Source organism: Delphinus delphis, chromosome 16 (assembly GCF_949987515.2).
Source record: "Delphinus delphis chromosome 16, mDelDel1.2, whole genome shotgun sequence".
Lineage (NCBI taxonomy): Eukaryota > Metazoa > Chordata > Mammalia > Artiodactyla > Delphinidae > Delphinus > Delphinus delphis.
In genome coordinates this window covers 24,459,532-24,485,032 of record NC_082698.1, presented here as the reverse complement: position 1 = coordinate 24,485,032, position 25,501 = coordinate 24,459,532, and the positions used below count along the sequence as shown (strand labels likewise).

The following is a 25,501-nucleotide window of genomic DNA, read 5'->3' as shown; positions in this document are numbered from 1 at the left end:
ACTGTGGGCTTTCCTCAAGTCCCTCCTGCAGAAATGTAAACACATTTCCTGTCTCAGGATGCTCAAAGGATGCTAAGGGTTCTATCAGAGTCCATGCTGAAAACCTCTAAATCACCTCTAGTGAGAGCTGAACTTCAATCTGGATTTCTAACTGCCCATAGGACATTTCCACTTGGATACCGTGTTGTCATTCAAGAGATGCCCTTTCAAGTTTGTCTTCTGGGTTCTAAGTTAAGAACCTTTCAATTCTTCATTCTTTCCTTTCCATCACTGACTCAATTTTACACCTTTCTTCTTACTGTTGTTGCCACTGAAGTCCAGACCCACGTCACCTCAAAGCCAGGTGACTAGGTGGTCTCCTACTTGTTCTCCCAGTCTCCAGTCACTAAGCCCTTCAAATCCTTCCAACCAAATCTTATGCTGGGCACACAGAAGGTGTCCCATATATGTAAGTGAATACTTTGAAGACCACCTCCATCAGTTCAGTATATAAGGCTGGATTTCATTCTACAGATGATTCAACTAAGGTCCTGAGGTTAAGTGAGGCCTTAAGACGCTGGCAGAAAGTTCTGGGGAAACACACCCAGCACAGGGCTCTTATATCAGAACTAGGGGGCGGGCTGTCGACCTGCCCCAGTACAGTCTAGTTTCCTGTCCTTATTCTTAAACGTAAGAGCGCGTTAACAGTCACCTAAGGCTCACCCCTGGATTTCCGATTCGGTAGGGTGGGCCGGGGAGTTCACATTTGAAATGAGTCTTCCGCCCCATGGTGATGCAGGCGACCAGGGGGGCCGCACCCTGAGAGGCAGCTGAGAATTGGTTGACTTCACAAACGGCCTCCAGCCGTCCACCTCGGCCGCCACCAACGCCCAGGCTCCGGGCGGACCCATCTCTGCCGCCGTCCGCCTGCCCCACCCGGGGCAGGCTGCGGGCAGACTTCGGTCGGATGTAGACCAGGGGACTGAAGTGCCATGACCAGCCACTACCTGGCTTCCACTTTGGCCAGCCACAGACACCCGTGAGGACCCAAGACTCCGGGACCCAGGGGCCTGTAACGCGGCCGCCCATTGGCTCAGCTTGGCACTGCGAGGCCGGGGCACATACAAAGGCTTGGAAGATTGGCTGAAGCTCCGGGCGCTGCGGCCAATTGGCGGATAGGATCGCGGTCTCGGGGGCGGTTTCCGCCTGGGCCCCGCCTCTTCCTGCGGCTCACTTTCTCCCCATCCGGTTCCGTCGGCCGCGCACCTGGAGGTGCATCGGACTCGTCTCTCTTTTCACCTGCGCCGGGTGGGTTGCTGCTGCCTGCGTAGCATTTGAAGGGATGAGGGGTTAGAGGTCAATTTTGAATTTTTCACGAATTTGGGAACCCAGAATAGGATTGCCAACTTTTAATTTTGCGTAACCGTTTTAAAAGAAAGCTCAACTACTTCACCAAAGTTTCATCAGAGATTTTACCATCAAAAAAAAAAAAAAAGCGCAAGGGCTATAATCTGAGAGTAAGGAACAGGTCTTTAAAGCGAATACCTTTAACTTAAAGGGGAAAAAAAAGTCATTAAATTGTTCTCGTTTTCTGATTTGACTGGAGACAAGTAAGGACGACCCCATATCACTAATTGTCAGCTCTGCATTGGGCACCACTAATTTAGCTACATTATAGGGCACTGACAGACAGGGGCATTTGGTCCCCAGGAATGTTCTTTCTTGTCAGAACTATGGGTCTTCCCTGCAACATTCAAATAATAAAAATAATAGCTAACGGTTGCTACGTATTAAATGCTTCTCATCCATAGTCAGAATTACTTCAACCCAGACCATACAATGTGTTGGTACCATTAGCTCTGAATTAACAGATGAGAACATCAGGGCATAGAAAGTTGCTGTGATTTGTCCAGGGTCGACCAGTAAATGTTGAAGAGGTGATTTAAACCCAGCCTGAACTCTTTAACAGTCATTCAGACCATTCTTAAAATAAGCGTTTAAATATGCCCCTGCCTCAGACTCTTTATTCATCAACTTTTAAGTTTTGGAGATTGAGCTGAGAGAGGACTGTAGCCACTTTTTTGACACACCACTGTTGTTCCTGGGGTAGGACAGGAAGTGTTGATGTTCCTTTTCGAAACCCAAACAAATCGAAATTTGTTTGATTTTACAAGTGTTTCATTTTGGCTTATTTTAGGATCTTGAAAATCTGCCTTTGCTTATTCAAGTGTTATTATATAAGGTTGTTAATTTCTTTTCTTTGATCCCTTAAGCTATAAAATAGGGACAGGAAAGCAGAATCACGTACTTAAAAAGAAAGTCTCCTTTGACCCTGCTTTCCCCAGTGGGAAGATGAAGTTCCCCCCACTGACAACTTTAGTAATCTTATTTAATGTCCCAAAGACATTAGAATACAGGATTCTCTCTGATCCTAACTTCTTTGAAATAAGTCCTAAATCTAGACCCGTTTGAAAAAGAGCCTTTTTCCTCACTTGCCTAACTCTTTGAACTTGGTGAATAATAGTGGAACTCCCAGTAACACAATCTGTCATGTAAATTAGGCTTCTGAAATACTAAGAGGAATGTCCTCCAGGTTCTGCCACTATCAGAGATTGGTATGACAAAAAAAAATTTTTTTTTAATTGCAAAATGCACACCCCACTTCCTCTCCTCAAAACAGAGACTCAGGTAAATAAGAGTGAAGAGATTATTATTAATGTGGTGGCACTTTTTTCCTAGAAGGCTTAAGTCATCATCACCCAGGACTGAAGTTCTCCACATTTTCAAAACAGATGCCGTCATATTTCAGGTAGCTGGAAACCAATTTGGAGTAGGTTTAATATAGCCTTATTACCATTTATTTCTTGAGTGACTCAGTATAATAGAGGTGTAAACATGATATACAAGGAACATTTGCAAAGAGGATTTCAAAGAGGTACTTACTGAGTTTTAGAGAGCAATAGGGTTAAGCTTAAAGGTCATAATTAAAATCTTTCTAGGGAAACCATAGTGTTCAGTGGTAAGATTAAAAACCACATTACTGAAAGGTAGCCTGCAGCATTCAACCCATTCAATTGGTATTAAACTGGTAACTGATGAAATAAGCATTCTGAGTTGAATTTTAATTCTAATGTGCTTGGCAAAGCCGAATTGCCGTGCACTTTATCCTTTTGGATATAAAATAAGAATGCACTATGCTATTAAAAATGTGTCCTTATTCACTAGTATTAATCATTAATTTTGAAGTACACTAAACTCTTACTATACTGAGGACGGCCACCTGAACAATTTCATTCGCTACATCAAAACCCTTCAAGTAGGCGCTTAGTGTTCTCATTTTACAGGTGAGGAAGTTGATGGTCAAAGAGGTTAGATAGCTTGCCTAAGTGCCAAAGCCAGGGTTTGAATATAGTGCCCAGTGAGAACTTTGACATAATATTGCTTCCATTCAGAGGAAGAACTTTCCATCCCTTTGTCCATTCTCCCCTGACTACATCAAATAGACTTGCATCATCTCAGAATGTGACTTCCCATATACAGGTATACAGCTGACCCTTGAACAACATGGGTTTGAACTGCAAGGGTCCACTTATGCGTGGATTTTTTTCACTAAATATGTACCGCAGTACTATATGATCTGCAGTTGGTTGAATCTGCAGGTTCATAACCACGGATGCAGAGGGCTGACTGTAAAGTTATACTTGGATTTTCTTCTGTGTGGCGGACCAGCACCCTGAAACCCCTAGTTGTTAAGGGTCAGCCATACTTTTAATAAACAGTATTTTCCAACTCTCGGAGTTGCTTTTCTTGAAAAGGTGGGAATGAGGAGACACAACATGAAAGTACATTCTTTTCTGGCATGGTAGAAAGGTGGAGCCAGGAACTTTTTACTTTACAATGGAATCCTTAGCTTAGCTATTGCTAATCCAGTCATTGTCAGTGTATACCAGGGGTGGGCAAACTAAAGCCAGTTGGCCGAGTCTAGCCCACTGCTCATTATTGCACAGTTCAAGAACTAAGAATGGTTGCAAAAAAGCATCAAGTGAAGAATTATGATTTGTGACATGTGAAAATTACGTGGAACTCCTCAATGGTAAGAAATGTCCCTCCCACCCTGATGCAGGATGCTCAGTAGTCGGGGAGGCTGTGCTCGTGTGGGGGTCGGAGGTTAGTGGGAAACCTCTATATATTCGGCTAAATTTTGCTGTGAACCTAAAACTTCTCTAAAAAACAAAGCCTATTAAAATATATATGAAGTTCAAATTCAACGTTCATAAGTAATGTTTTATTGGAACACAGCCACACCCATTTATTTATATATTATCTACGGCTGTTTTCACCCTACAAGGATAGAGTTGAGTAGTTGAGACAAGATGGCTTGAGAAGCCTAAAACATTTACCGTCTTGGCCTTTACAGAAAAAGTTTTCCCATCTCTCGTATAGATTAAGATCCTGGTTAGAGTGCTGCCCCTGGAGTCAAACTTCCAGGCTTCATAGTACCCTTTGCACCTCTTACTAGATGTGAGGCTTTGGACAAGTGACCTAACCTTGCTAGCCTCAGTTTACCGAGGCAGGAATACAACCCTTATAGGACTCTTTTAAGGATTAAATGAGTTAATACACATAAAGCAGCTAATCCATGTTAGTATAATTTATTTTGATTTTTGAGAATTTCACATTCCTCATACGGCCTTTCCTTTTAGAATCTGCTTATATTTTCTCTCAACTATTTGAAATATACTTTCTCTATGTGAGCGTTATATTTGTCTGATCAGGAGGCAGCTCCTTGTCTACCAGAAGCTCTCACATGACATGGTTATGTTGATTGTTCCTATTTTACCCTCCAGTTTGTACTTTTTGATCAAAATTAGCTCCAGAAGAGTAGTTATTACTTCCTCTGTCTTCCAGATGCAGAACTGCCAGCATGGCAAGTCAAGAACCAGTTTGTCTTTTCCAATGCCAGGCTTCTTGGTGGCATATATGCATTTTCTTCCCAGAGGACATTTATTCATACATTTTGCCATTCCCCAGTTCTTAGAAAGTGACAACTTACCATATCTTACATAAAATCACTCTGAGTAACTTAGCAAAGAATGTAGTCGAGTGACTATTCTGAAGATTTTCAGATTCTTATTCAGCAGAAAAAAATGTAAACTCAGTTAGCCAAGAATTTCTGGATAGGTTGGAATTCCAAAGACCAAAAGGTGCCCGTTCATAAGCTACATAATTAGGTTCTGGTACTTTAATAAAAGATATTTAGATTCAGCTAACATTTGTTGAGCAGCTATTATGTACTATATCTTTTTTGGGCTTCATGTCCTTTCCACACTGTTGCCAGCTTTAGAGGCCAAGTCAATGAGCCAGACTTCGGACTTTTAAAGTTCTTCAACCCTACTAAATGGTCACTTTGGGCAAATAATTTTCTTTTTCTTTTTTTTTGGCCATGCTGCGCAGCTTGCGGTATCCTAGTTCCCTGACCAGCGTTAGAACCTGGGCCCCTGGCAGTGGAAGCACTGAGTCCTAACCACTGGACCACCAGGGCATTTCCTATTTTTCTGAGATTATTTTCTAACTTGTAAAATAGGAATAATAATAATAGCTGACTGAGTGGTTGTGGGAATCAAATAAGGTAACCCATGGAAATCATTTAGTCACTGTGAGTGAAACATAATAGTTTTATTTCCTTCTTTACCTGTCAACCCCATAAAATGCATTTACAAGCAATTCCCATTTCAGCTCTATCCTGTAAAAATTAAAAGAATTGTATTTCCACCTGCTAAATTTTAGGATCTCAGCTTCTTAAGGTCAGAGCAAAAGATAGCTACCTCCTTTATCTCATGTAGATGGGCGTGCTATCCAAGTGGCCCCTGTATTGCTGGCTGTTCGCAATGTGTCCTTGGTAATTAAAAAGGGTCTTCTCTGAAATTTATACTGGGAGTTGGAAAGAGCTCACAAATTTGTCTTTGCCTCTAGGTATCTTGTTTCTGTTCATCACCAGTTTTTCATAGTTTGAGTAAAATCTCATAAATACGGCCAGAACTAGGGTGAGGCAATGAGGACACAAAATTTAAGGAGACACTTTTAGGGTCGTGCAAGATCTTAACACTAATACGTTTTTCTTCTTATCTGCTAGATCATGAAAAAGTTTGGCCTTATTTTAAAATAAAGTACTCATTATACACAGGGTATGGCCAATTGTCTTAGATAACACAAGAGGGAGGGTTTAGAATGGGAAAGAAAACGTTAGCGTTACCCTGGTCAATTTTTTATTAAACTCCTTTGAAATAAGTGGAGTTTAAATGCCCATTCTTCACGGATTCTTGATGCAGAGAAGAAACGGCACAGGACGTTGTGAGTTCAAAGCAAGGTGTAGTCTTCAGGTGTTTTTTGTTTCTTTTCTGTTGTTTGTTTTTTTTGCTTTTTGTTCTTTCCCCACTCCTGCTACGGCCTCCGAACCTGGGGCTATGTCTCTGCAGGTTGAATAATCCTAGCTGCCATCCTGGATCACTCCCCCTCTACCTCGCCAGTGACCTGTTGCTCCAAAGCTGAATATGGGGCAAGAGGGGAGAGCCGGAGCGCTGCTGTCCTTGGAGTCTGCAGTGGCGGCAGCAAGCCACACTGCCACAACTGTGAGTCTTGGTCGCTGCGCAGACTCCAGGAGAGCATGACTGACGATGCAGCCAGGACCTTGGGGAGAGGTGAGTCCTCTTGACAGCTGTCCACGGACTGGGGGCGCCCCGTGGCTGGATGTTGGCTCTGGTGAGGTGGCTGCCGGCCTTGGCCTCCAGACCAGCGTGGCGAGGAGGGACAGGGTTCCTCCGCACAAAAGGCACGTGCAAAAAAAAGGTGTCTTCTCTGGGACATGGGAGACGGAGCACCCGTGGCCCTCTTGGGGTCCTGGGGAGGCGAGTGAGCCCCTTTCCCCTCTGGGCTAATCCGCCTCCCTGTATCCCCCTCCGCCCACAGGGAGCGCCCCCCCAGGGCCTGTCCCAGAGGGCCTGATCCGCCTCTACAGCATGAGGTTCTGCCCCTACGCGCACAGGACGCGCCTGGTCCTCCAGGCCAAAGGCATCAGGTGAGAAGCAGGGGCGCCCCCGTAGGCGCGTGGGAACGTCTGATATCTGGGGAGCCCTGGTCAGATTTCAGAGGCTCTCTGTGCCTTTCTTCTGAGGCAAAGTCAATAAGCGGTTAGCAAAGGACAGGTTCTTGAGAGTGCCATCCTGAAATGCAGAGACAGGCCTGTGCAGGAGACTTTTAGGGCAGCTCAGAGTAAACTGAATGATGGCTCAGTGAGCTGGTTCCTCCCCTAGAGCTTGTGAAGAAAGGCACCACGGAGGCTACCGGGGCCTTCTCTGACTGCTCTGTCCAGTGTAAACCCCACCCCACCCCAGGCGTCTTCAGGTCAATTCTGTTCTCTTCATTGCGCTTGCAATGTTTTCTTATTTGTTTATCCGTCTTTCCTTTACATCTCCCAGCCCCTCCCCCAACACACATAGAAACACACACTGACACACACACAAATGTAAGTTCTTGAAGGTAGGGACTTGTCTCTCCTATTCATGGGCCAGAAGAGAGCCTGGCACGTAGTAGGTGCTTAAAACTATTTTTTGAATGAATGAACAAATAGTTCCAAACAGTGAAATAGAAGGAACTGCTATCAAAGAGGTGTCCTGAGGTTTCCCACACACCTGATAAATAGGTACACACCCGTCCAGAAGGAATTTTGCAAGACGAGCTCCTGCAAAGGACATCTGGATTTGGAAGGCAGAGCAACTTTGCTGGAATGTGGACGGCTGGATGGACCAGCTCAAAGCCAAGGTGTTGAGAAGTGTTACTCCAGCCTCTTGACTCTGGCCTCGGAGAATCGGTAGTTCGGGAGTTTCGGATTCATGTTAAAGAGATGCAGAGACTAATACAGAGATGTTTTAAAGAAAATTATGTAATTCTGCTCTGTGGAGTTTCTACGGCTTATATTTCCAGGTTCTTCCTTCTTGCTCAATTCTACTTGGCCTTAAGGTTACTTTTTTTTAAAGAAAAATAACAATTGATGTTTTACCCCCAGTGATGAAGTGGCAGCTTAGGAACTGATGTAAATACTTCTTGGGGGCAGGGTTTCTCACCCTCGGCACTGTTGACATTCGGAGCTGGATAGTTCTTTGCTCTGTGTGTTTGGTGAGGGAGGAGCTGTCCTGTGCACTGCTGGATGTCTAACGGCATCCCTGGCCTCTATCCGTTAGATGGCAGTAGAATCCCCTCCCTCCAGTTGTGGCAAACGAAAAATGTCTCCAGATACCAGATTTGTACTTTCAAACTTTAAAATGTACTGAAATCTGTGGCGCCATGGTTAAGCTTGTGAGCTCTGAGTCAGACTGCCTGGCCTCCCATCTCGGCTGTACCACTTCTTAGTGGGTGATATTGGGCAGGAGATTCAACCACAGGGAGGCTTATTTCTCATAGGGGCTGTGTTAAATGTTTTCTTTGCCTCCCCTCCGTTGCTGTTCATCATGATTCCCCGATTCGCTGGGGAATCATGAGGAGCTAATGGGATAAGGCATCGAAAACATCCAGCACATCTTACTGCAGGAATGAAGACGATGTTGTTATGTATTTTTCTTTGTACAAACCTAAATTTAAAAAAAACTCATTGCAAATTTTAATTTTATAGATTGATTGCTTCTGCTTTCAAGATGAGTGTCTGCCTGCCTAAGCCTTTCATTTTTGTTCTGTCCTGTTTTCCCTTTGCTTTGCAAGACATGAAGTTATCAACATTAACCTGAGAAACAAGCCTGAATGGTACTTTACAAAGCACCCTTTTGGCAAAATTCCTGTCCTGGAGAACAGCAAATGTCAACTGATCTATGAATCTGTCATTGCTTGTGAGTACCTGGATGACGCTTATCCTGGAAGGAAGCTGTATCCATGTGACTCTTATGAGCGAGCTCGCCAAAAGATGTTATTGGACCTATTCTATAAGGTATATCCAATTTTTTTTTAAAGCCACTTACACTCTGTTTTACTTTGTATGTCTTTCCCAAACTCCAATCCATTTTAAAAGTCAAATCGTTGGTGAAATTGATATGTTTTAATACACATGTGTGCCTTAGGAGGATAACTGGTGTGGAATTACAGTAAAGCTGTGACCTCTGATATTAAAGGTTAAAGGCTTAGCCGATAGGTACTTTTCCATTTGAACTAGCAGTCTCAAGAGTTACGGTTATGGCATAGTTATGACTGTGTAACTTGAGACAGGAATATTGAAAGAATTGAAAACTGGTGATACTTTAAAGGAACCATTTCCAAGATCCCAGGTTAAAAAAAAAAAAAATTGGGATGTGAAAAAGGTAATACACAGAAGGAGATTGGCCTTTATGGGGAACAAGAGTGCCAACCATCCAGGAAATGTGTAGAAGAGAGAAAAGGGGGCACCTGTTGATAGTGGGAGAGAATACGATGGAGAAATTTTACGACAGTTCTCTTTGAAAAGAAACAAAAATAACTCAATGATATTAATAGCTGATGTCTGTTGAGCACTTGGATGTGCCAAGCACTGTTCTAACTACCTTATAAAGGTTAACTCGTTTAATCCTCACCACTGCCCTTTAAAGTGGGTATTATTATTGCTCCATTCCTCAGATGAGAACATTGAGGCTTAGAGAGGGTAAGTGCCCTACCCAAGATTGTACAGCATGGAAATAGCTGACCAAGTAAGGAACACTGGAGAGCCCCCTCTAAAACACCTTGTTTACCAGGGTGCTGTGACAAGTGGATTCCTGAAACCACAGAGGTGGCCCTCAGAGGGAGCTGGGGAGCCTGGATGTGGGTGTTGGCCTGTTCAGCTGGAGTGACAAAGCTCTGGCTGCATTTTTAGGCAGAGCAGGAGCCCTCAGACTTCTCCACTAAGAACCTGTGTCCTCTGATCAGGTCCCACATTTGACCAAGGAGTGTCTGATAGCATCGAGATGTGGGAGAGAATGCGCTGATCTGAAGCTAGCCCTGCGTCAGGAGTTCTGCAACCTGGAAGAGGTACAAAACGGGTCCCCCTCCTGGCCAGATGCAGTGGAAGAAGTGATGCAGGTCCCCACCCTGGTCACCCTGGCACCCTCCACTTTCACAGATGTATTCTTTTCCTACCAGACTTTGATAAGTTCAGTTACTAGGCATCTGATTTTAACTTGTGGATACTTGCCCTCTGCTAACCTGCTCTGGAACTTTTCTTGAAAATCTGGCAAGGAGTGAGGGAGGGCATGTGATGAATTTCTTCCTTTCCCAGAATCACCACATTCCTTAAGTATCTCTGCACGGATCCTCTAGCTTCTGCCACTGAGTCCAAGGTCTATGTGGGTTAGAGATTGTGTTTGGCTGCTAGTAAAAGGGACCTAACCACTGTAAATTTGTCCTTTAGGATTTATTCTTTCACACACACACACACACACACACACACACACACACACACACACACACACAGGTAAGGTAGTACAGGGCTGTTTTGATGCCTTCTTCATGAAGTTACCAGGGACTGAGGCCTTTTCTCTCTTCCTGTTCTGTTATTTTTGGTGCAAGGCTTGTATACTCAAAATAACAAGATAGCTGCTAGAACTGCAGCCATCACATCCAAGTCCCAGGCCACAGAAAGGAAAAAATGGCAAAAGGCCATACTACTTTAAAGGCTTTCCTGAAAGTCCTACCCCATGACTACTTAAATCTCATTGGCCAGAACTTAGTTGTAGAGTCATAAGTATCTGCAGGGGAGGATGGGAAATTTAGTCTTTTAGCTGGGAACACCTTGCATAAAATCAGAGTTCTATAATCAAGAAAGAAAGGGAGGGCTTCCCTGGTGGCGCAGTGATTGAGAGTCCGCCTGCCGATGCAGGGGACATGGGTTCGTGCCCCGATCTGGGAAGATCCCACATGCCGCAGAGCGGTTGGGCCCGTGGGCCTGTGGGCCATGGCTGCTGGGCCTGCGCGTCCGGAGCCTGTGCTCCGCAACGCGAGAGGCCACAATAGCAAGGAGCAATGACTGTTATCAGATCCTCCATTAATCTGGCAGTAATGGGGAATTCCCTGGTGGTCCAGTGGTCCAGTGGTTAGGACTCTGCACTCTCACTGCTGAAGGCCTGGGTTCAATCCCTGGTTGAGGAACTAAGATCCCACCAGCCCTGTGGCGAGGCCAAAAAAAAAAAATCCAGCAGTAATAGGGCTACTTACCCTGTACATCTAGAATAACCTGGAAGGCGGTTCTTTGACTTCCTTTATCTTTGTTCCAGAAACTGATAAATTCCCCCTATGGGTGGGTTGTAATTCTTTTGGCAGCCAGAGAATGCTATTTTTATCCCCTAAAGGGAAGGCTGATTACTAATATGCTTCCATTTGACCTTTGTTAAGTGGAAGCAGTTCAGTTTATTTACAATGCCAGCTGCCTATCTTAGATTTATACAGTTGCAGTATTTCTGGATGATGAATAGTCATGTGTAAGAAATGTCAACCTTGGGGCTTCCCTGGTGGCGCAGTGGTTGAGAGTCCGCCTGCTGATGCAGGGGACACGGGTTCATGCCCCGGTCCGGGAAGATCCCACATGCCGCGGAGCAGCTGGGCCCGTGAGCCATGGCCGCTGAGCCTGCGTGTCCGGAGCCTGTGCTCCGCAGCGGGAGAGGCCACAACAGTGAGAGGCCCGCGTACCGCACAAAAAAAAAAGAAAAGAAATGTCAGCCTTTGGTCCTGAGAACACAGACTGTGGTCTTCACTCCAAGGAGGCAACTAGGATGAGGTAGACTCTTGGATCCTAGACTTGGCTTTACTAGATTACAGAACCTTTGGTAAGGTTCTGGACCTCTCTGTGCCTTGGTTTCCACATTTATAGGATGAGGAAGTGTTTTAAAACAGAGAGTTTCTGGGTTCTACAGAGGGACCACTGAGTAGGGGAGGTCTGGTGGGTGGTTCCAGGTCCTGCTTCAGCCACACCAGCCCTGCTCTTATCACCGGATTTAACAAGACATCCAATAAGCTCGAATTTGGAGAGGGAGGGGGACCTCTGCTTTCAAAAAGAAGTTTGAAAGCTCTTGCCCATAGAGAATGTTTAAGGTCTTTATTTCAAAGATCAGCTGAACTGATTTTATCATGTCTGGTTACCTTTTTACAGTTAATTGCTGGGCCAGGGAAAGGAGCTGGGAAACAAAACCCTTTAAACTCAGAGATAATTAAAAACACATTTTGAACTGTGTTCCTCCTACTCTGTGTTTGGATGATGGATGAACTTTGAAAATTACAGATTGCTAAAGAAACGTATAATAATACGACGGAGGCACAGTTCTTTAGCTGGGTTCTTCCAGGGGAAGTGAACCTGTATTTTTGTGCCAGGCATGATGCTACAGGTGCTTTGAATACATCCTCTCATTTAATCTTGCCAACAACCCTGTCAGATCTAATAAATAGCATCAGTGAAAGCTACCTAAACCAGGGCTGGTTCAAGGACCACTGAGTATTCAGCATTGTTCTACCAGATTTGAATGTAGCTTTTGTCCCTAAAATGTTAGCAGGAATTATAACTACAACAAAGGCAGTATCAGAATCTGAAACATGCCCACTGAGCTTGAATTATTTGATTAATTCCTCTCAATACCAGTGTATTGACTCTAGGAGATTCTAGTGAAATTGAAACTTGTCCGAATAATTCTAATAGAGATGGCCCCTCTCTATTAATAGAGATGACGTGTACAATTTTTTCCCATGGTTTTGTACAATCAGGATCTTCTGTGAGTTGAAAATATTTTAAATATCCTTGGGCTTTCTGAGTGATAAACAACTTAAGAGACCAGTGTATAATTTTCTGCCACGTTATCCTCAAGCAAACGGCTCAGTTTAACTTTTGCAGCCTTACACTGACATTTTCTTCTTTTGAAATAAATGCCCTGTTTGACTTTTAAATTTTTCTTTAAAAAAAAGTTTCATCGAAATTAAAGGCTTATTGTGCTTGTTATATAACCATATTTTTCTATGTCATTTTTACAATTCTTTGAGATACATTACTGCTGTTTTTCTTTCTAACCAGCAGGCTCCCCTCTTGCTTTCCTGTTCTGAACATTTTCCTGAGTTTTAAAAACTGCTGGGCTGCCCTTCTCTAACCACACGTTCTGTCTTCAAACCTATTTGCTAGTCTTTACTGAATCATTAATCTCAGCAGCGTAATTTTTTTAAGCTTTAGTTTTTTAATCTTTCTTACTGACTTTCATTTCAAAATAGCACCTGATCCCATCTTTCTTTTATCTTTGTGGATTGGAATGTTGGCAGAACCTCTCAGCTGTTCTTTTTTCGGGTGGCAGTGCCTTCATTCTAAATATTTTCATTATGGAAGTAGTCCAGTCAAGTCTAAGTTCAGTGAAGGACAGGATTCAGCCAGCTTCCAGTCACTCCCCATCTCTTCCCAACCCTCCCAGTTATAGGCAACTACTAATTTACTTTCTTTCTCTGCGGATTTACCTGTTTTGGACATTTCATATACATGGAATCATTTAACGTTAGCCTTCCATGTGCTTCTTTTACTTAGTGTAATGTTTTCAAGTTTCATCCTTTACTCCTTTTCATGGCTTAGTAGTATTTCGTTGTATGGATACACCAACCTTGTTTATCCACACATCAGTTGATGGATACTTGGGTTGTTTCCACTTTTTGGCTCTTATGAATAGTGTTGCTGTGAACATTCATTTATGAGATTTTGGCTCAGACATATGTTGTCAGTTCTCTTGGATTTGTTAGCTAATTCAGCATGTCCACCTACGTGCCATTTTTTGGTTGTAATCACCATTCCTCCACATTAGGGAACTGGTTATCTTCTAGTCACCATGGCTACTTGAGCAGTTTTAGTGCTGCTAGTTTGGTAACTTAATTCACTGTCCAATTCTGACAGCTGCTTTCTAGGTAAACTAATATTTGCTGTATTTCTTTTAATAAACTTCCTCTATACCTTCTCCCACCATGTAAACAATAGAATAATAGTTCTTCTTGTTATTTAAAAATTAATTTTACTCATCTTTGATTATAAAGTAATACTTGTTCATTAGAGAAAGTTTGGAAAATACAGAAAAATATAGAAACTAAGAAAAGAAATTCATAATCCCACTACCCAGAAACAACCACTGTTATTATTTTTTCTCTCCTTTTCTTATGTATATTATTATGTAGTTGAAATTGTACTGTATATAGAACTTGGTTACCATTATGACATAAGAATTTTTCCCATATTTTAATAAACTCTATAAATGCTTATTTATGGGTATAAGGGTGTTTATTAGAGCAGCCTTATTTGTTATGGTGAAAAATTATAAACCTTAATGTACATTAGATAGGGAATGGTTAAATGAAGGCTTCCCTGTGGCGCAGTGGTTAAGATCCGCCTGCCAATGCAGGGGCCACGGGTTCCAGCCCTGGTCTGGGAAGATACCACAAGCCGCGGAGCAACTAAGCCTGTGCGCCACAACTACTGAGCCTGCGCGCCTAGAGCCCGTGCTCTGCAACAAGAGAAGCCACCGCAATGAGAAGCCCGCGCACAGCAACAAAGACCTAACGCAGCCAAAAATAAAATAAATAAAATTTTAAAAATTTATATAAAAAAGGAATGAGGTAGATCCATGTGTACTGAGATGAAAAGATTGCCTAGAAATATTAAATGAATTACACAGTAATACAAGTGATATGATCCAATTTTGTAGAAGAAAACAAAACTTAACTATATATGCATATATATATACATGTAAATAAACGCCTGGAAAAATGTCTGGAGAGACACACATCAGACTCCTACTGGTGACCGCTACTGGGAAGGGGATTAGCACTGGTGTGGGAAAGAAAAGTGGTTAAGAGCAGGGATCGGAAGGGAGAGTCTTTACCTTTTATGCTGCTTTCTGTGTTTGAATTTTTTTAAAATAATGAGAATGTATTTCTCTATTAGATGTGTAATTATTAAAGATGGAAAAAAATCACTTTTCATTCTGCATAATTTACCATATGTATAAGCCATAGTTATTTATCCAGCAACACTCATTAGAGTTATTTAGTTTGTTTCAGTTGCTTACTGATGTGAATGATGCTGCCAGGAACAGCAGCTTCTTTGCATAAAAATCCTTTTCTCTATTTTAGAATATGTCCTTAGGCTGCACTTCCAGGAGTGGAGTTACCAGATCAAAGGGTATGACCACTTTAGAGGCTGGAGCTGGATGTTGCTAAATTGCTTCCTCCAAGACATGTGCTGTATACCCCCCACCCTCAGTGTATGGAAAATGCCCTTTGTATCATCCCCTTTTCACTGTTGGGAGATTTCACTTAAAAAGATATTTGCCTGTTTTGAGAAACAATAGTTTCTCATCGTTGATTTCATGTATGTTTCTTTGATTGCTAGTGAGGTGGTAGATTTTCCCCCAAAGTATTCCATCTCTTCGTGTTTTATTTATGAAAATGGTCTACTACCCATCTGTCAAGGTCTTACTGATTTTCCTTGTTGATTTATTTTTTTAGAGTTCCTTATATATAAAGGATATTGGCCTGTTTCTAAGGCACATTTTTTGGTTTTGTTTTAACTTTTTGTCTTTGTTTTGTACATATATAAATATAACATTATTGTTCTATAAGTCTTTCCTGTTGTGATTTCTTCTGATACTTTTATACATAGGAAATCCTCTCCTCCTTCAGAGATTTGATATTCATTTATATTTTCATCCACCACCCATCACTTTAAAGATATTTGACTTGTCAAGACTTACCCAACTAGCTTTTCCCCCCTACTATCTTACAAATATATTTTGACAAAAGAATTAAGCCCGTGAAAAGGATTCCAGGATAGAATTTTCAGGGTGGTCCTTTGATCCCCCCAAATGTTGACAGGTTGCATTCCGAATCTTCACAGGGAGCTCCAGGTCGTAAGTGGTGGTCAGTAGGAGCGGCGTGTTCTGCACAGACCCTACTTCTCAGGCTTCTTTCTAGAGAAGTGGCTTTATTTATACTCTAAGTTTGTTCTATACCCTTGGTTTGTTTTAAAGGGAATCAGTTCATCTTCATTAGCTCAGCCTCAGCTATAGTATGTCAATGTAGCAGGGACCTGAAATTTGAAATCTTGAGAATCTCCCCCTTGTCTTATATGAACTTAAAAGATTTCTGCCCTGGAGTTGAGTACTTTGCTTCTGCTTCTGGATAAGGGCCTGCATTGCTGATGTACCAGCAAGTGGCTTTGTGTATTTTATTGGGGGAGGGGGGTCTGCTTCATTTTTTTTTTTTAATAAATTGCTATTTTATTTTTAAAATTTATTATTTATTAATTTACTTATTTATGGCTGCACTGGGTCTTTGTTGCTGCATGGGGGCTTTCTCTAGCTGCGGCGAGCAGGGGCTACTCTTCATTGCGGTGCGCGGGCTTCTCACTGCGGTGGCTTCTCTTGTTGCAGAGCACGGGCTCTAGGCACACGGGCTTCAGTAGTTGTGGCACGCGGGCTCAGTAGTTATGGTGCACGGGCTCAGTTGCTCCGCGGCATGTGGTATCTTCCCGGACCAGGGCTCGAACCCGTGTCCCCTGCATTGGCAGGCAGATTCTTAACCACTGTGCCACCAGGGAAGTCCCAGGTCTGCTTCTTAAGAACTATTTCCATCAAGAAAAACCTCTTTCTTTCTCCTCCAACCAGGACAGCAGCACCCGCTGAGAGCCACCAAGCTGTCCTGGTTAGAGGTCCGGGATTTGTCGGCTGTGGTGTAAATGACCACGTGCAGGGCAAGTGGCCAAGTCAAGGTCTAAAGTGCAGTTATTGAAGCTGCACTTGAGAGTCCAAGATTGTAGACTGAAGCTTTTTAGAATGCTTGGTTTGAGGAAGTCTGGGCTTTGCTTCTCTTTACAATCTTGCTCCTTAAAAAAATTTTGCAGATTTCCTTTTCCTCCTTGTTGAACCTCCTGGCGGGTAAGCCACGGCCAGTGAGCCTCACCACGATGGCCACGAGGGAGAGCCCCGCGCCGCGCACTTCTTCCTTCTACGTGCGCTCTAGCACGAACCTCCTTTCATCCACCTGGGGGAGCCCAAGAGGCCTTCGCAGTAGATGAGTGGCCCTTCCAGGCTTTTCAAGTTTGGGGTGGAAGTAGCGATACTCACGTCTCACCAAGCAGTCCCTCCCTCTTGATTTGGATGTTCACTCCTAACCCCTTGTCACATCTAAAAGCAAGGAAAGGATCTGTAGTCATTTTTCAGTGAAGTGGAGAACAGAAAAGTTTTAAAATTAGAGTTTTCTACTATTCCAGAGCATCAAATGGCTTTCCCTAAAATATCTCAATTCTTAACCTGAATTGAAGATGTGTGAACACTTTAAGGAAGCCTGAGGGCTTGAAGCTAGAGGCTCAGTTCCCTCCCCAGGCCATGCATGGCCTTGTGGGGATGTCTAGGGCCTTGGTGGAAAAGTGTCTTCTCTAAGCAGGCCATCTTGCCTTGCTTGATGATACCAAGGACAATAGTTCTGAGAGTGAGGGAGTCCATCATGAGAAAAGCTATTCAACATTAAGAATGGCCAATATCATTATATGTGGCAGGTGGGTGACAGGAATAACTCAAAACAGTTTTTTTAAATGACATTGGATATTAACATAAGCACTGCTAAGTGGGTCGAGATGTAACCACAGCTTCCTGTTTTGTTTCTGATGACAGAACACTTAGGAACGATAAGACATTGGACATTAAGACGGTCGGTTTATTTTTAATTCTGAGTATCTGAAAATTTGTCAGAGCAGATAATTGGCTGTGAACAGGGACTTAGTTTAAACTGAGAGCACAGAAGAACTCTTTTGAGTCAAGTTGCCTGAAGACCTTCTTATCCATGGAATGAAATAGGAAGGAGAGAATTTTGAAAAGTTCCTTTGCCATGATTGTGTCACACTTCTTGGTTAGTTAGCTGCTCTGGCAGAGCCCCTGACAGAGAGACTGAGAAAGAGGAAAACTGAGGGGGAAGTTCTCACAGGGATGCTCAGAGCTGAGCCAGTCCTTGGATGTAGAGGGAAAGAGGCTTTCAGAGTTTGCTGATTCTAAGCTTTTTGCTGCTACATAAATTTTAAGAACAGGCAAAGAATTCACAAGAGACTTGGGGAAGCCTCTGTGATTAGAGTCATCATACATACATATCTGAAGTTGAATGACACAGGGTTGACGCTAGTCTGGGACTTAGGAGAATGATGTTTTTGTCTCAGCTCTGGCACTAACCAGAGAGCCCTCTTACTTCCCTGGGTTGGAGTTTCCTCCTCTGTAAGCGAGAGTCTCTTGTGCTTCCACGCAGGAGACAAGAATCAGCTCACCAGCATGTTTTCCTCTCCACTTGAACTGCCAGGAAACTCAAGTCAAATCCAAAGCTTTATTTATTAAAGAACTCTGCAGGAGCCTTGGCTTGATGTCTTGAGACCGTTTTCCTTCCTTATTTTGACCTTCTGTTCTAGCTTTTACTTTCCCTGATCTTAGCATGGTATTATTTTTCATATTTAATATTTTAGTGTACACGTTTTTGTACACTGCAACTCTAATCCTTTGTGTAATGAGCATAGTATAAATAAATGGAAAAATGGAAGAGGAGTCACACTAGAAGAATCCCAGTGGCCCTTCCAGTACTGAAGTTCTGTGATTCTAAGCGGACAAGTCATTTCACGTGTCCGGAAAGTCTCAGGTTTGCAGAGGAGGGAGCTCTCCTACTTAAGATCCTGAAGACGGTAATAAACCTCCAAGGAGGCCTGGCCAGGTTGTGCTCCTGGGTTACTGCAATGTGTCTGTAGGGGAGCCAGCACTTTGTGCTGGTTTATAGGAAGACTGCTTCTCTGTTGGGATTTTTAGACTTGCTCTGTATGAAATCTGGTGGAGAAATGCTTGTTTGAGGCAGGGCTCAAGAATCTAGAGCTGTATCAAGAACTCCAAGGAATTTTAATGTCACACTTGGATTAAAGAAAGTCCGAGGGAACGTGTAAATGTATTTCAGGGGTGAGGGAGAGGCTGGCAGAAGATAATTGATGCCGCATTCATTTCATCCATATGCTTATCTTGACTTTTTATTGTACCAAGCACCTTGATAAGGCTTAAATTGCTTTATGAGTGTTTATATAAAAATTGATTGTACCTATAAGATCATATATATTCAAAGGCAGACTCCTACTCTGAGTAAATGAAAAGCTTGAAAAATACATACTAAATAAACATCAATTACTAAGCAGCTATTCATTTTCAAAATATCTCATCACTTTACCAAAGGACTCATCATGGGTTCTAGTAAATGTCCATATGTGGTCTGTTTTAACAAGGACTTTCTCAAGAGTACCTCTGCTCTGTAAAGCAGAAGAGTTATATAGAAGTTCCAGAGTCCATCAGTTTAGATTCAGTTCTCGTTTGTGCCATGAAAGGCCATAAGAAGCTGGAGGTATATGTTTCAAAGCCAGTGATAAAAGTTTGGGTGATTACTATCTGTTCCTGAACATAAAGAAGGTTTGGGGCTTTCTGGAATCCATAAAAACTGAATAATTTGTTCCTTTCCCCTGTAAATCAGGACTTATTTACACATGACTGAAAATAGCCTCTGTTTTGAGTTTTCATTGGCCAGATTCTTCCGCTTTAGTACCATCTTGTGAGTTTCTTCGAACAAAGTAATGCCACCTAACATTTTTTCAGACTTTCAGGACACTAGTCAGGGGGGTCTCCTCTATGCCATACTGGGAGGTAATGAAGACATAGACTTTAGGGCACCAAGATTTGCTTTCTCCTCTGAGAAGGATGGCAGGTGGAGGATCCCATTGATCTTTTCTGTTGGGGAAGGATTTGCTTTCTGTAGATGTAACCTCTGGGGGGGTCTCTGTGCTTTCTGATCACGAGAGCTCATGTATATTCATGCATGATTCCGTCCCTCCTCACCATAACCTCTGAGGAGGGCACTAACATTACCACCATTATACAGATGAGAAAAATGAAGCTTGGAGGAGGAGGTGGGTAAGTTGCCCTGGGTTCCATGTTGAATGAGACGTAGAGCCCAAGGTAGGATCAGGTCTGCTGGTACCAGAGCTCATTCTTTTTTTTTTTTTGTACATTTATTTATTTATTTATTTTTGGCTGCATTGGGTCTTCGTTGCTGTGCATGGGCTTTCTCTAGTTGCAGCGAGCCGGGGCTACTCTTCGTTGCGGCTTCTCATTGCGGTGGCTTCTCTTGTTGCGGAGCACGGCTCTAGGCACGCGGGATTCAGTAGTTGTGGCATGTGGGCTCAGTAGTTGTGGCTCACGGGCTTTAGAGCGCAGGCTCAGTAGTTGTGGAGCACAGGCTTAGTTGCTCTGCGGCATGTGGGATCTTCCCGGACCAGAGCTTGAACCCGTGTCCCCTGCATTGGCAGGCAGATTCTTAACCACTGCACTACCAGGGAAGTCCCCAGAACTCATTCTTAACTTCAGCCCTAGACTACATCATAGAGGCAACAAGCTGTCCTGGAGTACAAAGAATCAAGCCTGAGAAATAAGGACACAGTAATCTAGATCTACACCTACGGGGAAGTATTTAGTTGATTATGCTTTTCGTGGGCCAAAGAGAGTCTTTTGCTTGATTTAACTAGGTAACTAGCGTCATACGTTTCTCTGTGGGAAGACCTGGCCCAGCAAAACCTCTGCTAAGCACTGTTGCTTTTTAAATTCTCAAGTACCTTTCCCCCCCACTGTCTTTGGCTATCTCTCTGTCAAGAGTTTATCTGTTTTCTTGATGATTCATCTATCCAGGTTGATTTGTCCCATTTGGGAATGCAAAATTTTATTTTAATGTAAAAAGTTGATAGTGTTGGGTGGCCAATCCATGTGAAGTTCAAAGAGCTCAAATAAACAAAGAAAATATGATAGAAAGAGAGTGTTGGGATTTGAGCGAGCCCATTAGATAGCCCTGCTCTTCCCTGCCTTAGTTTTGAATTGATCGAGAAACAAGGCAGAAGAGGAAGATGTGTGGAGACTGTGGTATCCCCTTTATTACAGATAAAGTGGACCCTGGAGAATGGGGGTCACAACTGCAACAAGTGGGGTTCCTAATGTGGCCTCTCCCTCCCAGTAACAGGCAGTGATGGTCAGGGGCAGGGCCCCCTCTCCAGGGGCTGAGCTCATCCCTGGAAAGCTTAGCACAGGGAGGAACCTGTTCTAGGCTGAGAAGGAGTGGCTGGGCTGGGCTGTCCTTCAAAATCCTCCAGTCAGATGAGCTGCACGAATGCCCCAGTGTTGAAAGGAGGGCAGGACTGAGCATGCCAGGAGTACAACCCTAAAGGAGGTGGAAGAAAACTCAGAAAAAGGGAAGACGCATTCACCTAACAAAATGGAAGGAGAATCAAAGTCTTGGTTCTCCTTCTTTGGGAATTAATTTGATATTTGTACTTAGTGTCTATAAATACATTAGTATATAGGTAAATTAACTTGCTTTTGCTCTGTTTAAACTTTCAGATTCTTGGCTATCAGAACACAGTCTTCTTCGGTGGTGACTGTATATCCATGATTGATTACCTCTTTTGGCCTTGGTTTGAGCGGCTGGATGTGTATGGAATAGCTGAGTAAGACATTTAACTGTGTGGTTGTGGATTCCTAGGGTTGCCCTAGTGCTTGAAATGGTCTGTGTGCCATTTGTCCTTCTCTGGACATGTGACACATGTGAATGTGAAACACAGTCGGGTTTTAAACTGTGTGTTTCCTTGTTCAAAATGCATCTGTGCTCTTATGCCACTAACTGTGGACCCAAACTTTACCCATATTTCTGCTGATAAGACTGTGTCCGAAAGCCTCCTGCCATGCTACAGAGCCTGCTGTCCTCAACACCCACCCAGCACAGGCCGGTGGTGAACACAGAAGCAGGGGAAGGGTCTCAGTCACAGGGTTTTGGCGCCTTGTCTGCAGCTTCCTCGGTGGCCCTCCACCTGGTCCTGCTGTGTCACCCAGCGGATCCCACACACCTTACTCCTCACACCTTTGTTCCCCAAGGAATCGTTCCCCAGATAGGCAGACCCTTCAAAAAATAGATGATTTTTAAAGTTATATATGCTTGATGTTATACAAACAAACAAAATGGCCAGCCATACGCCATGGGAGTGTAGGGATGTTTAAGGTAGAAGAAATGACCTGGTAGACTCAGGGAGGCTTCATAGGAGCCCTGGGCAGAACATGTGCTTTGTTCCCACGATGCTCACAGGAGAGGTTGAACTTGTGCTGGCTCTGCTCTCAGGCCAGCCGGTTGCATGGTGGGTGCCGGCCACTCTGGTGTTTGGGAATCCAGTCCTGCAGAGGTAGAACCGCGTCTCCTTCATAATGCACACACTTGAGTCTTCCCAGGAGGCATCTCCTGTGCGTCTCACTTAGCGAAGTTCAGATATAACAAACTTGGATATTTAAAACTATGTCACACCATAAACTTTACAAAAACCTGTCCCTTCTGGGAACAGAGTGTTGAACCACATATTAGGAACCCTCACCTCTTCTCCTGGATTTTACACTAACAAGTTTATTGCCTGGGCAAGTCACTTTACAGATCCTAGACCTAAACATCCTGATGGGTCTTTGAAAGGACCCAGTCAGCTCCATTATTTCAAGGTTTAATGATTGTTTTACTCATTGCTTTCCAAAAAAAGTGCTTTTGGAAACTACTTGTCTTTATTTTTTTCAAGCCTCCTAAAGTAAAATCTGAGAATGACAGAAGGATGTATCTTTCAGGGGGTTGTCTTTTTGTTGGCAAACAGTGAAGCACAGATACCTTATTTCCCCAGAGCACTCAGTCCACAAGCATTTTAACTGCAGGGTTAAAAGCAACAACTTTTGCAATTCTAAAGCACACACAGCCATTCCAAGAATTAGATTTTCCTCCAGTAAGTGATTATGCTCAGTTGATAGTAAGGTAACTGAGATAACTTTATTGCCCCAGTAAATCCATTTCTTGTAGCTTGTAAGTCTAAAAAGTGATCCATGCCCCCTTTTGCCCTTTAGCCGTGCTAACGATTCTCTCCTGTCCTGCAGCTGTGTGAACCACACCCCCGCGCTCCGGCTCTGGATCGCAGCCATGAAGCAGGACCCCACAGTATGTGCTCTTCTCATAGATAAGAACATCTTCCTCGGCTTCTTGAATCTCTATTTTCAGAACAACCCCGATGCCTTTGACTATGGGCTAAGTTGCTGAGCCTTGCAGTCCACCCATTCACCACCCAGAATTCCCAAACATGTCGTGATTCTGCATCAGCACTTGTTTGGGTGGGGCAGTCAATCTCTGTTCATTTTCTTTGAGGTTCCCAATAAACATGGAGACAGAATCATTTCTGATAATCATTTGTATGGCTCCTCTAGCCCACAGCGTCCAGTGATTCTCTAGAAATCTCAGTGCTAGATTGTCCAGGGACATTTTGAGAGCCTGTGTGCCTCCCAGTTCCACGGTTATCGACCCGGTTTGACCTCCAGGTTGTTGGTGTTGAGGTTCAAGGCCGCTCCATCACTGGTGCTTGTCACTACAGATGGCACACCCTCCACAACTTCCTGGGAAGAAAATGCTTGCAGTCCAAATACTCTCCCTTTGGCAAATGAAAGCTGCAGTCCCTGTGGGTGTGGGCGAGTTTCATTCTCCCTCAAACTTTGGCTGTGGGCCCGGGAGGCACCGAGGGTCCTGTGACTGAAAGAATTCCAAAGCAGGAAATTAAACACCCATTATCACCCTGGACTACCGACGTCAGAATATCACCGGTGCTGTCAGGGCTCAGGATGGCTCACAAAATGTTCTATAGCCAACATCCTGCCTTAAAAAAGGACACACATCCCAAACCCAGTCAGAGGTAAAGGTCACTCTGTTGGATTTGCGTCACAGACGCTTTCAATTCATCCCAACGCATGCCTCTGGTTGCCTGTTGTGTACCAAGCCTGGGCTGTGTGGGTGATAAAGATGACAAAGACAAAGGAGCCCCTGATCTCTCCAGTCATCTTGGTTGAGATTTTAAACGTAGAGCTTTTGGAGCTGCTTGTCTTGCAGTGGGAATGCTTCTCTTTTTAAAAAAATTATTTTTAATTGAAGTATAGTTGGTTTACAGTGTTGTGTTCATTTCAGGTGTACAGCAAAGTGATTCGGTTCTACATGTATATATTCTTTTTCAGATACTTTTCCATTATAGCTTATTACAAGATTTTAAATATACTTCTCTGTTCTATACAGTAGCTTCTTGTTGTTTATCAGTTTTATACAGAGTAGTGTGTATCTGTTAATCCCAAACTCCTCCTTTCCCCTTTGGTAACCATAAGTTTGTTTTCTACGTCTGTGAGTCTGTTTGTGGGTTTTTTTGGTTTGTTTTTTTTAATTTTCCATGCCCCCTGCCTTGATTTGTGCCAAAATAAATGATGTTTCGCTTTTAAGATCAAAATCCATTAGTCCTTGATAATATGTAGGAAAACAATTGGCTTTGTACATTAACCTTGTATCCTGCAACCTTGCTATAGTTGTTTATTAGTTTCAGGAGCTTTTTTTTTTTCTTGAAGTATAGTTGATGTACAGTATTGTGTTAGTTTCAAGTGTAGAACAAATTGATTCTGTTTTATAAATATACATGTATATCCTTTTTCAGATTCTTTTCCTTTATAAGTTATTATAAGATATTGAATACAGTTCCCTGTGCTGTATGGTAGGTCCTTGTTGTTTATCTCTTTTATATAGAGTAGTGTCTGTTAATCCCAAACTCCTAATTTATCCCTCCTCCCCACTTTCCCCTTTGGTAACCATAAGTTTGTTTTCTACGTCTGTGAGTCTGTTTCTGTTTTGTAATTAAGTTCATTTGTACCATATTTTTAGATTCTACATATAAGTGGTATCATATGATATTTATCTTTGTCTGACTTCACTTAGTATGGTAATCTGTAGGTCCATCCATGTTGCTGCAAATGGCAATATTTCATTCTTTTTTATGGCTGAGTAATATTCCTGTGTGTGTGTGTGTGTGTGTGTGTGTATCTTCTTTATCCATTCCTCTGTTGATGGACACTTAGGTTGCTTCCATGTCTTGGCTATTATAAATAGTGCTGCTCTGAACATTGGGGTGCATGTATCTTTTCAAATTAGAGTTTTTGTTTTTCCAAGATAAATGCTCAGGAGTGGGGTTGCTGGATCATATGGTGACTCTATTTTTTTTTTAATTTATTTATTTTTGGCTGTGTTGGGTCTTTGTTGCTGCGTGCGGGCTTCCTCTATTTGTGGCGAGTGGGGGCTACTCTTTGTTGCAGTGCATGGGCTTCTCATTGTCGTGGCTTCTCTTGTTGCGGAGCATGGCCTCTAGGCGCACAGGCTTCAGTACTTGTGGCACATGGGCTCAGTAGTTGTGTCTCATGGGCTCTAGAGCACAGGCTCAATAGTTGTGGCGCATGGGCTTAGTTGCTCCGTGGCATGTGGGCTCTTCCCGGACCAGGGATCAGACCCGTGTCCCTGCATTGGCAGGCGGATTCTCCACCACAGTGCCACCAGGGAAGCCCCTATTTTAGTTTTTGAAGGAACCTCCGTTTGCTCTCCA

The 25,501-nt window shown here is 43.2% G+C and overlaps 1 protein-coding gene across 4 annotated transcripts; it reads left to right on the top strand.

Moving 5' to 3' along the window:
- The first annotated feature begins 97 nt into the window (after window positions 1-97).
- Window positions 98-23,472, top strand: GSTO2 (glutathione S-transferase omega 2). 4 transcript variants are annotated; one of them, XM_060034123.1, is made up of 8 exons: window positions 2,157-2,788; window positions 3,987-4,072; window positions 6,456-6,677; window positions 6,946-7,054; window positions 8,731-8,953; window positions 9,901-10,002; window positions 21,426-21,532; window positions 22,983-23,472. In XM_060034123.1, the coding sequence occupies exons 3-8, from the start codon at window positions 6,644-6,646 to the stop codon at window positions 23,140-23,142; spliced, it is 735 nt and encodes a 244-aa protein (XP_059890106.1). In that variant the 5' UTR covers window positions 2,157-2,788; window positions 3,987-4,072; window positions 6,456-6,643; the 3' UTR covers window positions 23,143-23,472. The 4 variants fall into 4 exon arrangements, with proteins under 4 accessions (XP_059890104.1, XP_059890106.1, XP_059890107.1 ...); XM_060034121.2 differs by lacking the exons at window positions 2,157-2,788; window positions 3,987-4,072 and adding an exon at window positions 98-1,287; XM_060034124.1 differs by lacking the exon at window positions 3,987-4,072.
- Window positions 23,473-25,501: the final 2,029 nt, after the last annotated feature.

Coding starts and splice junctions, on each gene's coding strand:
- GSTO2 (XM_060034121.2), top strand. CDS start 6,644: ATGACTGACGATGCAGCCAGGACCTTGGGGAGAG. Junction 6,678..6,945: donor AGCCAGGACCTTGGGGAGAG/GTGAGTCCTCTT, acceptor CTCCGCCCACAG/GGAGCGCCCCCCCAGGGCCT. Junction 7,055..8,730: donor CTCCAGGCCAAAGGCATCAG/GTGAGAAGCAGG, acceptor TTGCTTTGCAAG/ACATGAAGTTATCAACATTA.